The sequence below is a fragment of the Mesoplodon mirus genome, assembly GCF_964341445.2.
Source record: "Mesoplodon mirus genome assembly, chromosome: 16".
Lineage (NCBI taxonomy): Eukaryota > Metazoa > Chordata > Mammalia > Artiodactyla > Ziphiidae > Mesoplodon > Mesoplodon mirus.
This window is the reverse complement of record NC_138992.1, coordinates 1,295,995-1,309,438: the sequence shown is the minus strand read 5'-3', so window position 1 is coordinate 1,309,438 and position 13,444 is coordinate 1,295,995. Positions and strand designations below refer to the sequence as shown.

Here is a 13,444-nt window from a genome sequence, read left to right as displayed (position 1 = left end):
TAAACAGAATATATCGTAGAGAATTTGGGAAATGGGGAAAAGTAGAAAGAAATCACACTAGTTCACACCACATGGCAGAAATGTACCTTTTAATTTTTTTATATCTATACAAATTATTTCTTCCCCGAATCTTTTTAGAATGGATTGCATCCATTATGTCTCTTGGCTCCATAACCCTTTAGTGTGTATTTCCTATATTCAACGATATTCTCTTACAAAACCACAGTGTAGGTACCAAATCCAGGTAATTGGACATTGATACAATGCTCAACAAAGCAAGCCTTCTCATTGTGCTCGTGGCATTTTCCCTCCAACCCAGCATCCATTCTGGGATCCCAGCCTGCCTGTGGTCACTGTGTCTCCTGAGGAATCTATAGTGTGGAGCAGTTCCTCCACCTTTCTTTTCTCCCGAGATGGTTTATTAGTTGCAAGGGGAAAATGGTGCCCACACGGTCAAAAAACCAGAGGCCACTGACCGTGTGATCAAAATGGTCACTAGCCAGTGAAGAGCCCATGGACACCATGTCCCTCCACGTGACGCCCTGAGGACACGTGGTTGCAGGCTGGAGAGGTGCGACCTGTGTCCAGTGATGCGGAAAGGGAAGGGAATGGGCAAAGCTCAGAGGGAGGCGGGAACAAGCCTGGCCTGTTCAGGGAGCCGTGACTGGTTTCACAGTTGGGGGAGCTGGAGGAAGAGGCGACACTGGACAGGTGGGTGGAAGCTGATGGAGGTAAGGCCTGCTGCTATCCGGGCACTGGGCCACCATCGAAGGCCCAGCCCAGCTGTGAGGGTGCCAGTCTCCACCCGTGCTTCTGTCTGGGCTCAGAACCCGGGGTGGGTGCCAGAGCAGCAGACTTCTGTAGAAGGAGAATCTTGCGGAGGGACAATGTCAGGGAGCAGGGGCTCATTTCAAGGGCTCTCTGGGCTGTGGGGTTTCTGGAAGCAGGTTAGAATGAGGTGGCTGAGGAGAGACCACAGGAGTCACCTACAGGAAAGTGCCCAGAGCACGGAGAGACCACTCAGTGATGGGCTGGGGACAGGACGTTCATCGCCTAAGCCCCACGACACGTGTCTAAGGCAGACGCTGTGAAGGTTTCTCAGCTGGGAGTAAACACAAGAGCATCCACTCGGCAGAGGACCCGAAGGCCGCTGTTCCTGTGGGAAGCCTGCAGCCCCACGTCACGTGTGGAGCCCAGAGAACTCCCGCCCTCGGGAACTGAATCCTGCCCGCAGCCACGTGAGACCCCAGGGGAGACCCCAGTCGTGGCCAACACCTTGCCTGCAGCCTAGGGGAGACTCCAGCCCAGGACCGGCCAGGCTGTGCCCGGACTCGTGCAACACAAGAAGCCATGAGATCATAAACGCATGATGCTTCAAGCCCTTAAGTGTGTGGTCATTGAAAACCAGCGGTGAGGGAAACCCGGAGAATGTGGCGCGGCGGCCCGACGCGCGGGAGGAAGGGGATTTCTGCGCTGCCCCTGGCTTAGGAGGGGAATCCATCTGCAGAGGACCAGCCGCTGTGAGGCTCTGGAGCCCAGGCCGGGCAGGCTCGGCGCGCCCTCCCCTCGGCGGATCTTCTCCATGGGGAAGCGGTCCCTGCGGTTCTGCCTGCTTCTTCCACCGGGGTACTCCCCCCTTTCTCCACGAGCGCTGACTTCATCCGTCCGTGCATTCGCTCATTCCGCAGTCAGCAAGGCCACCTAACCCGGCTTACTCCCCGGACCTCAGGCCTGGACCTGGTGGAGGCCTCGCGGCCCGGGTCGGGAGCCCGGGAGGCGTCCCAGAAGTGCGGGGAGTGAAGCCCTGCAGGGGCGGGAGCGGTCGGTGTGAAGGTGGCCGGACAGCAACCGAGGGTCTTGCACACGAAGCTAGGGAATCCGCGCATAACTCGCGAAGGCAGGCCCACGCCCCCCCGCGGCCTCCAGGGCAGCTGAGTGCAGGTCCTCCGGCGCCCTAGAACGTCACCGGAAGTGCCCGAGCCGCCCGGGAGAGGGAGGCGGCGCTTCCGGCGGGCGGCGGGGCCTCCGGGTAAGTGGCGGCGGACCTGGGCTTGGGCAGGGGGTGGTGGACGCTGGGCTGCGCCCGCGAGGGAAACAGAAATATGGGCGCAAGGATGGGCCGTCCCTACGGGGCACGGGGCCCTTGTCTGTCCTGGGCCCTCCCTGCGAAAGGGCTCACATCCGGGAGGAGAGCGGAAGCGGGGGGCGGCCCTACTCCCGCCGCTGTGACGGCCCCGGGGACAGCCTTCCCCGCCCATTGTGACGACCAGTGTGAAGGCCCCGGGGCAGCCTCAGACAGTTCCCTGAAGTGAAATCACAGTTTAATTTTAAGGCCTTTGTAAATCATCGAATTACCCGCCGTCCAGTGCACTTTTTCTTCTTCCAGCGGTGTATGAAGGTGCCTGTTTCCCATAATTGTCTATATGCTCATAAGGTGCCACTGTTTTTAAGCCTTTTTTTTTTTTTAATATTTTACTTATTTTAGGCTGCGTCGGGCCTCAGTTGTGGCTTGGGGGAATTTCCGCTGAGGCACGCGGGCTCCTCGTTGTGGCACCTGGGCTTTCCTAGTTGCGGGCGCATGGGCTCCAGAGTGCATGGCTCTGTAGTTGTGGCGCTCGGGCTTAGCTGCTCCGTGGCGTGTGGGATCTTAGTTCCCCGATCAGGGATGGAACCCGTGTCCCCTGCACTGGAAGGCGGTTTCTTAACCACTGGACCACCAGGGAGGTCCCAGCTACTTGTTTATTTTCTTCTGCTGGTTACCTGTTCATAACTTTTACTAGTTTTTCGTGCTTTTTCACGAATATATAGTGGGTTTTTAGATATTGAGGATATTAATCTTTGTGTTGCAAATATCCCTCCCGTTTTTGTTTTTTTGTTTTGTTTTTGACAGTAAACATCCTTGTGTAGTTAAATCTGTCACACTTTACCTTTGGTGGCAAGCTTAGCAAAAGCATTCCTCAATCCAAAATTGTGCCATTCAGATCGTCACTTTTTTGTATTTATATTCAGATCTTTTGTCATTATCAAGAAAAAATATAAATTCATAGAAATTTGTCCAGACATCCGAGGACTGACTAAAGGTGCTGGTTGGTTCCTGGTGGGGCTGAGACCACAGCGGGCAGGTAACAGGTGCTGCCACGTCTGTCTCTGCTCCTAATCTGCTGGGGGGTAGGGGTGGGGGAGCCAGCATGGTCTAGACAGTTGCCAGAGCGTGTCCCGTGGAGCACTAGTTTCTGGGATGTCTGCTTATTCAGACCTTGATTTATAGTGAGGTGGCTCCTTCAGGGCCCTCTGGGCAGGCTCTGACCCTCCCTTCTCTGAAGGTACTCTGACCTCACCCCCACTCTCCCTGTCATTTTCTCCCCTTTCTTTCTCTTTCTTCCAGGCAGGTGTCCCACTACTGGTGTTTCTGCAGAAAGCAGCAAGCAGAGCCCCAGCCTGGGTCCACAGAACGCCACAGAGAGGGCTACCCTGATGGACACATGCACAGGTGAGGGAGGCAGCCAGGGGTCAGGGACGTGGGGACAGCTTAGGAATCGGGGCTCCCAAGTCCATCTGCCTGGCTGCTACTCTGGAGGTGTTACTAGGCTTGGGCAGCTTCTAACCATCACAGCTCCCCACCTCCATGCCTGCTGTGCTCCCTCAGCCCCTCCCTCCTTTGCTCTCCTGGGCACACGCTACACCCTGTTCTCTCTCTCTCTGGTCCCCCCACCTGGAGTCCTCTGAGAACAAGAATTTTATTTTTTAAATTATAGTTGATTTACAATGTTGTGTTACTTTCAGGTGTACAGCAAAGTGATTCAGTTATACGTGCATGTTCTTTTGTGTGTTCTTTTCCATTATAGGTTATTACAAGATAATGAATATAGTTCCATGGGCTATACAGTAGGACCTTGTTGTTTACCTATTTTAAATATAGCAGTGCGTAGCTGCTGATCCCAAACTCCTAATTTATGCCTCCCTCTGCTCCCTTTCCCCTTTGGTAAACATAACTTTGTTTTCTGTGTGAGTCTGTTTCTGTTTTGTAGATAAGTTCATTTGTATCATTTTTTAATTTTATTTATTTATTTTTTTGTGGTCCGCGGGCCTCACTGTTGTGGCCTCTCCCGTTGTGGAGCACAGGCTCCGGACGTGCAGGCTCAGCAGCCATGGCTCACGGGCCCAGCCGCTCGGCGGCATGTGGGATCTTCCCGGACCTGGGCATGAACCCGTGTCCCCTGCATCAGCAGGCGGACTCTCAACCACTGTGCCACCAGGGAAGCCCCACTTTTTTAATTTTTTAATTTATTTTATTTTTAAAATTATTTTGGCTGCATTGGGTCTTCATTGCTGTGCGCAGGCTTTGCTCTGGTTGCGGCAAGCAGGGGCTACTCTTCATTGCAGTGTGTGGGCTTCTCATTGCAGTGGCTTCTCTGTTTCGGAGCACGGGCTCCAGGCACGCAGGCTTCAATAGTTGTGGCACTTGGGGGGCTCAGTAGTTGTGGCTCGTGGGCTCTAGAGCGCAGGCTCTAGTTGTGGCGCACGGGCTTAGTTGCTCCACGGCAGATGGGATCTTCCCAGACCAGGGCTCAAACTCGTGTCCCCTGCGTTGGCAGGCGGATTCTTAACCACTGTGCCAGCAGGGAAGCCCCTGTATCATTTTTTTAGATTCCACATATAAGTGATATCATATGATATTTGTCTTTGTCTGACTTCACTTAATACGATAATCTGTTGTTGCATGTTGCTGCAAATGGCATTATTTCATTCCTTTTATGGCTGAGTAGTATTCCATTTTATATATGTATATACACCATATCCATTCATCTACTGATGGACATTTAGGTTGCTTCTGTGTCTTGGCTATTGTGAATAGTGCTGCTATGAACACTGGGGTGCATGTATCCTTTCGAATTAGAGTTTTTTCCGGATATATGCCCAGGAGTGGGATTGCTGGGTCATACGGTAGTTCTGTTTTTAGTTTTTTAAGGAGCCTCCATACTGTTTTCCATAGTGGCTGCACCAATTTACATCCCCATAAACAGTGTAGGAGGGTTCCCTTTTCTCTACACCCTCTCCAGCATTTATTATTTGCAGACTTTTTGGTGACGGTCATTTTGACCAGTGTGAGGTGGTACCTCATTGTAGCTTTGATTTGCGTTTCTCTAATAATTAGCAATGTTGAGCATCTTTTCATGTGCCTGTTGGCCACCTGTATGTCTTTGGAAAAATGTCTGTTTAGGTCTTCTGCCCATTTTTTTGATTGAGTTGTTTTGTTATTGAGTTGGATAAGCTGTTTGTGTATTTTGAAAATTAAGCCCTTGTCAGTTGCAATGTTTGTGAATATTTTCTCCCATTCCATAGGTTGTCTTTTTGTTTTGTTTATGGTTTCCTTTGCTGTGCAAAAGGTTTTAAGTTTGATTAGGTCCCATTTGTTTATTTTTGCTTTTATTTCTTTTGCTTTGGGAGACTGACCTAAGAAAACATTGCTACAATTTATGTCATAGAATGTTTTGCCTATGTTATCTTCTAGGAGTTTTACGGTGTGCTGTCTTACGTTTAAGTCTTTAAGCCATTTTGAGTTTATTTGTGTGTATAGTGTGAGGGAGTGTTCTAACTTCATTGATTTACATATGGCTCTCCAGCTTTCCCAGCACCACCTGCTGAAGGGACTGTCTTTTCACCATGATATATTCTTGCCTCCTTTGTCTAAGATTGACCATAGGTGTGTGGGTTTATTTCTGGGCTCTCTGTTCTGTTCCATTGATCCATATGTCTGTTTTTGTGCAAACACCATGCTGTTTTTTTTTAATTTTATGTATTTTTTGGTACAGCAGGTTCTTATTAGTCATCCATTTTATACACATCAGTGTATACATGTCAATCCCAATCTCCCAATTCATCCCACAACCCTCCACGCAACCCCCACCACCACTTTCCCCCCTTGGGTCCATACGTTTGTTCTCTACATCTGTGTCTATATTTCTGCCCTGCAAACCGGTTCATCTGTACCATTTTTCTAGGTTCCACATGAGAGTTAATGTACAGCAGTGTCAACTGGCCTAGGCTCAGGGTTGGTGACCAGGAAGTGTGTGGTGGATGACAGTCTGGCTGGCCACCTCCCTCTCGGGCTCCAGGCCCCTCTGTTCTCATGAAGATTTCAGGCCACATTTGGGGGAGGGCTCGTATTCAGTTGCCTGTTGTTGCTGTTGTTGAATTGTCACGTGACCTGTGCTAACAACTAGGCCGTCTTCCCTTGGCAAAGATACATGCCATTTCAAGCTTTTCCCCACCATACTCTACCCTAAGGTTCTGGTTCAGCAGTGGGAGCCTGGGGAGGACGTGACCGTGGCTCCCACACCTGCACCTGCTCTCCCAGGAAGTCACGGAGCCCCTGTGTCGGGTGGTTCAGCCACCCTGTGTCCCTGCACATCATCCCTCGGGGTGTGAGTCGGGGATGACCCAGAGGTGTAGCCATGGAGCCACCCTTTGGGCCCAGTCCTTCCAGGCCACCGTCTCCCTCCCTTGTCTGACCCTACTCCTGACCAGATCCGGCCCAGATAGCACTCTTTTCAGTCTCACAATTTGGGGCTAAATTTTAGCAAATGCCACCATACACAGACTGTGTAGGAAAACGGGTTACTAAAAACATCCCATTCAGAAAAGGAATAAAGAGAAAGCACCCTGTCTGGGTTGCTGGCCTGAGCATATACTACGAGATGTATGGCCTGAAGGGAGGTGAGGCTGAGGGCTGGGTCCCAGTGTCAGAGTGGTGACCAGCATCTGTGCCAGGGGACTGAGCTTCTTGGTCAGGACGTCTGGCAGCCCAGGTTCTGCCTTCTGGGAAGACTTCTGGGCACTTTGGGCTGGAGGTGCGTCTCTTGGGGGTGGCCTGTGCATTCCAGGATGTTGAGCAACCTCCCTGGCTTTTACCCACTAGGTGCCAGGAGTGCCCCCTCCCCACTGTGACACCGGAAGTGTTTTCAAATGTGGCCACACGTGCCTGCTTTGCTGCCAACCACTTCTCTCTGCATTCCAGGCCATGAGGCCGTACCAGGGTGTCACCAGAGCCTGGGGGTCTGTCTCCCCTGACTCGTGAGACCAGGCAGACTGAGGTTAGAGGCTTGGGCCTTTTCTGGAGTCACAGGGAAGCCTGCTGATTAGCTCTCCCCCAGTCCCTTGTCCATTCCTGTGACCACAGGTGTTAGAAGTCGGGGAGGAGAGCTGGGCAGGAGGAGGACAGGCGGGATAATGGGTGTCTGCTGCCCACTGGCGTCTTACTGTTCCCTGTCATCACATGGCTCTCCCGTGCACCTGTGTGTCATTAGCAGAGTTCTAAGTTGTGCATCTCTGTCCCTCTTTTCCAGCTTTCCTAGCACAGGCACCGAGTGGCAGCCCGGCTTCCTGCTACGCTGCTTCGGTGGCTGAGCAAGGGGCTCAGAGCCCAGGGCTGATGCCACGGCAAGCAACCTTAGAAGAAGGGAGGCACCGTGGACAGGCTGTGCCAGGACTGTTACGGGGGCCTCCCCGGGCACTGCGGTTTCCAGACCCTTGTGGGAATGAGGAAGCTGGAGAGAGGCCCAGAGGTTCCCCTCGGGGACCAGTTGTTTATGAGGAAACTGGAGGGCAGAATGGCCATGAGGACAGTGTGCCTGGGTCAGAGATCACCCTGAATACAGCCTCCACGGCCGACAGGAGAGGCCACTGGAAAGGACGGCCTTACCGATGCAGCACCTGCGACAGGAGCTTCAAATGCTATTCAGATGTGGTGAAACACCAGAGCATTCACTCTGGGGAGAAACCCTACGAGTGCAGCGACTGTGGGAAGGCCTTCATCCACAGCTCCCACGTCGTCAGGCACCAGCGCATTCACAATGGGGAGAAGCCTTACATTTGTAAGGAGTGTGGGAAAGCCTTCAGCCAGAGCTTCAACCTCATTAGACACCAGAGGACCCACACGGGAGAGAAGCCCTACGAATGTGCTGAGTGTGGCAGGTCCTTCAGTCAGAGGTCAGACGCCATTAAGCACCAGAGAATTCACACTGGCGAGCGGCTGTATGAGTGCAGCGAGTGTGGGAAAACCTTCATCCACAGCTCAAACGTTGTCCGGCACCAGAGAATTCACCACGGGGAGAATCCTTACGAATGCAGAGAGTGTGGGAAAGCCTTCAGCCAGAGCTCCAACCTCATTCAGCACCAGCGGGTCCACACTGGGGAGAAGCCCTACGCCTGCCAGGAGTGCGGGCGCGCCTTCAGCCGCAGCTCCTTCCTCAGCGAGCACCGGCGCATCCACACCGGGGAGAAGCCCTACGAGTGCGGCGAGTGCGGCCGCGCCTTCAGGGCCCTGTCGGGCTTCTTCCGGCACCAGAGGATCCACACTGGGGAGAAGCCTTTCCACTGTGCCAGGTGTGGCAGGGCCTTCCGCCTGAGCTTTCATCTTATCCAGCACCAGCGAGTTCACGGCACGGAGTGAGCCTGTTGGGGGGTGAACATGGAGTGGAAAATGGAGTAAATAAGATTGGAGTGTGGGTACAGCGCCCTTCACTTTTTGCCCACGCCCCCAGCTTTGTGTACTTCGCCCCACAGGAAGAGGGTAAAACTGTCTTGCTGGTCTCCAAGCCTGCCCGTGGAGGCCTGCAGTTTGTCTACCACCGCCTTGCCAGGAGCACCGGAAAGGAAAGAGGAGCCTTGGGGAAGGAGACGTGATGGCAACGTGTGCCTCGGAAGTTAAGTTATTTCATTTTCACAGCACTGGGTTTTTTCCTGAAGTATAATTTACATACAGTGGAACGCACAGATCTTAAGTGTTTGGTTTTATGAGTTTCAACGAGTACAATGTGCTTTGACCTTTACGACCACCACACTCTCAAGATGTAGACTATTTCCATCACCCCAGAAAGTCTCCTCATGCCCCTTCAAGTCAGCCCCTCATCCTGAGAGGCAGCCAGTGATCTCGTTTCTGTCACTATAGTTTTGCTTGTTCTAGAATGTTATATAAATAGTGATATAATTTATACTCTTATGTCTTTTTCCCTTTGCTTAATGTTTTTGGACGTTTATCCATGTATCAGTAGGTTTTGGGGGTTCTTTTGTGGTTTTTTTTTCAGTTTCATAGCTCTTTTGAAAAGTCAAGAATCACTTTCTACCCTGTATCAAAGCTATATGCTTATGTCTGTGTCTTTCTATCAAAGTATGAGCCCCTGTAGCTAGAATTATTTTAGTACAGCCCCAGATACAGGATGTGCACTCCACAAAAAAGTAAGTACATGAAATAGGCAGGGGAGTTTATGAAAGATAGGCATAGAGGAGAGACCATAGGCTTGGCCGGAAGGAGGAGGTACTGATTCACTTGTTGTCATGCCATTTTAGAGTATACAGAACTCTTCTCAGGCTCAGGAAGGTAGTATGAGATAAAGCAAGTTTAAGATGTTTGTACTTCGAACAGACATTTCCTAAGCACTTAGCTGTCCAGGCTCTATGCCACTGTTGTAGGAAACAGAAAGCCACTGTGATGGCTGCATTCAAGGACTTTGTAGGTAAAAGTCCAATAACAGAAGTATATAGAGGGAACTAGTGACACAGGAGGGCAGTAAACAAGACTGGGGCAAGGGAAACACTGGGGTGAACACCCAGGGGAGGGGATTCCTGAGCAGATGGATTAAATGTTGTGTACAAAGCAAAGGTCAGGGCACACTAGCGGAATGTGAAGAGCGTAAGAAATGTGCTCACCCATAGGACCTTCCGGTTCGTAGCTGGGAGATGATTAGACAAAAAGCGTATGTAAAACAGTGGTCTAGGTGAGCTCACTGCTCATGGTCTGATATTTCATATCACAGTACGGCAGTGTTATAGATAGCTACAAATGCCATTTGCCAGATAGCATGGGACAGGTGTCTTTGCTGGGGATGATACTCTGTACATATCATAAAACTGCTGTAACAAACTGAGTGAGGTCATGTTATGGGAAGTTTACTGTAATGACTGAGACAAATCTGAGCAGTTACCTGGCCACAAGTCTTGGGGGTCCAGCTGCAGGACCCAAACCCGTCCTAGTCAAGCTGTGGTTTGGTGCCACGTTGTGGGAACTGTCTGCTCTAGCTTAACTACTGACTGAATTATTTGGGTCCTGTAGCCGGCTGGGACTTCCAAAATAGTAGCTCAGTTCTAGGGCTCTTGTTGGCACCTTATTTTATGGTGTGAGCTTAGGCTACAGGATTGTGCAGCCTGTAGGGGCAGAGTTGCCCACAGAGTGCATTCAGGCACCACAGCTATTGCGCTGCTGACTCTTGGGCCAAGGTAACATGGAAAGCTAAGCCTGGAACTCCCATGCTAACCTGACCAAGGAGGTGAAAGACTTATATGCTGAGAACTATGAAACACTGATAAAGGAAACTGAAGATGATTTAAAATGGAAAGACATGCTTTTGGATTGGAAAAATTAATATTGTTAAAATGGCCATACTACCCAAAGCAATCTACAGATTTAATGTGATCCCTATCAAATTACCCATGACGTTTTCACAGAACTAGAATAAGTAATCCTAAAACTTATACAGAACCATGAAAGACCAGAATTGCCAAAGCAGTCCTGAGGAAAAAGAACAAAGCAGGAGGCATAACCCTCCCAGACTTCAGACAATACTACCAAGCTACAGTAATCAAACAGCATGGTATTGGCACAAAAACAGACATACGGATCACCAGAATAGAGAGCCCAGGAATAAACCCACACACCTACCATCAATTAATCTTCAACAAGGGAGGCAGAAATATACAATGTAGAGAAGACAGTCTCTTCAGCAAGTGGTGTTGGGGAAGTTGGACAGCTGCATGTAAATCAATGAAGTTACTTAGAACACTTCCTCACACTATACACAAAAATAAACTCAAAATGGCTTAAAGCTATATAAGACATGACAACATAAAACTCCTAGAAGAAAACATAGGCAAAACATTCTGACATAAATCATAGCAACGTTTTCTTAGGTCAGTCTCCCAAAGCAAAAGAAATAAAAGCAAAAATAAACAAATGGGACCTAATCAAACATAAAAGCTTGAAAGCACAGCAAAGGAAACCATGAACAAAACAAAAAGACAACCTATGGAATGGGAGAAAATATTTGCAAATGTTGTCACTGACAAGGGCTTAATTTCCAAAATATACAAACGGCTTATCCAACTCAATTAACAGAAAAAATAAACAACTCAAAAAATGGGCAGAAGACCTAAACAGACATTTCTCCAAAGAAGACACACAAATGGCCAACAGGCACATGAAAAGATGCTCAACGTCACTAATTATATTAGAGAAATGCAAATCAAAACTACAATGAGGTAACACCTCACACTGGTCAGAATGACCATCATCAAGAAGTCTACAAATAATAAATACTGGAGAGGGTGTGGAGAAAAGGGAACCCTCCTACACTGTGGGTGGAACTATAAATTGGCTTCCATACTATGGAAAACAGTATGGAAGTTCCTTTAAAAACTAAAAATAGAGTTACCATATGATCCAGAAATCCCACTCCTGGGCATGTATCTGGAGAAAACTAATTCCAAAGGACACATGCATCCCAATGTTCATAACAGCACTATTCACAAAAGCTAAGACATAGAAGCAACCTAAATGTGCATCAACAGGTGAATGGATAAAGAAGATGTGGTATTAGGTTGACCAAAATGAACATTCAGGTTCTTCCATAACATCCGAATGAACTTTTTGGCCAAACAAATATATATGTGTGTGTGTGTGTGTGTGCGCACGTGTGTGTGTATATATACACACACACAATGGAATGTTACTCAGCCATAAAAGAGAATGAGATAATGTCATTTGCAGCAGCATGGGTGAACCTAGAGATTATCATACTAAGTGAAGTAAGTCAGGAAGAGAAAGCCAAATACCATATGATATCACATACATATAGAATCTAAAAAAAAAAAATACAAATGAACTTACTTACAAAACAAATAGACTCACAGACATAGAAAACAAACTTATGGTTACCGAAGTTGGGGAGATAAATTAGGAGTTTGGGATTAACATACACACCACTATATAAAATAAACAACAAGGTCCTATTGTACAGCGGAGGGAACTGTATTCAATATTTTGTAATAAACTATAATGAAAGATAATATGAAAAAATATATATGTGTGTGTATATATATATATATATAATGTAAATCACTGCTATACACCAGAAACACAGCATTGTAAATAAACAATACTTCAATTTTAAAAAAAGAAGATAGACACAGTGACAAGAAAGCAATGAGACTACACTCATGAAAAGGCAGGCTTTTAAAGTAGAACTTTTAGAAATGAAAATTATAATCACTGAAATAGAATTCAATGGGTAGGTTAAGTAGCAGATTAGACACAGCTGAAGAAAGCATTAGTCTAGTGGAAGAAACATGCAAGGAGGCCTGGAATACCACAGGGATGAGGAGATGGGAAACATGAAGAAAATGTTCAAAGATCTGTAGAAGAGAATAAGGTCTGATGTAGATGTGACAAGAATCCCAGGAGGAGAGAGTGAAGGAGAGGAGATACAGCAAAACCCTACACTGACCCCTGTGAGTATGCAGATCCTCTCCCACAGGCCATCCAGGCAGAGAAACAACAGCCAACCCCATCTGGTGAAGATGAGTGTCAGCATCCCCAGTTTTAACCTCAACCAGTCTCCCCGTAATCAGGCCAATGAAATAATCAATTAAAGGAGAGAATGCTGAAATTGTTATCTATGTCCTGGAAGTTCCAGCCATTCTCAAGACCCAGAATCATTATCTTCAGTGTTTAAGCCAGAGTGGACAACTACCAACAAGTCGTGCCAACCTACAGCTGAGAATGGAGGACCCGACTGCTTGGATGGACTTCCACAACTTCTGGTGGCCCCTGTGCCACAATCACAGTACTGTGACTGCAATTTACACCCCACTCACAGTGTTCCAGCAAGGCTTCTCTGTATTTAATGAAAAACATAAATTCACAGATGCAGGAAGTATAATGATATGAAACAGCATAAATAAAAAGAAATCCACACCTGGAGACAACACAGTGAGAACACAGACCAGCCAGAAAAAGACCTTGAGGAGCCAGAAAAAGACACCATCACCAGCAATCACAGTCACGCCATCACCACCATCACAGTCACACAATCACACTGCTCAAGCCAACAGTAAGAGACAGAAGACGGTGGATTCGTGTCCTTAGTGCATTGAGAGAAAGTATCTGTCCATCTAGAACTGCACACCCAGCAAAATTATTTTTTATAGATAAGGTGAAAACAGACATTTATAAATAAGTAAAATCTGGGGCAGTTCATTAAGCAATTTTCACTGAAAGGACTTCTAAAATTTGTACTACAAAAAAAAAATGATTTCAGGGCTTCCCTGGTGGTGCAGTGGTTGAGAGTGCGGCTGCCGATGCAGGGGACACGGGTTCGTGCCCTGGTCCGGG

The 13,444-nt window shown here is 48.4% G+C and overlaps 1 protein-coding gene across 1 annotated transcript; it reads left to right on the top strand.

Annotated features, from left to right (window-relative positions):
- Window positions 1-1,369: 1,369 nt before the first annotated feature.
- ZNF696 (zinc finger protein 696) lies at window positions 1,370-12,070 on the top strand (the record flags this gene model as incomplete). Its single annotated transcript, XM_082600922.1, has 5 exons — window positions 1,370-1,410; window positions 1,689-1,787; window positions 1,959-2,029; window positions 3,386-3,490; window positions 7,347-12,070. 5 exons carry the CDS (start codon window positions 1,370-1,372, stop codon window positions 8,450-8,452), a joined length of 1,422 nt encoding a protein of 473 aa, XP_082457048.1. The 3' UTR covers window positions 8,453-12,070.
- Window positions 12,071-13,444: the final 1,374 nt, after the last annotated feature.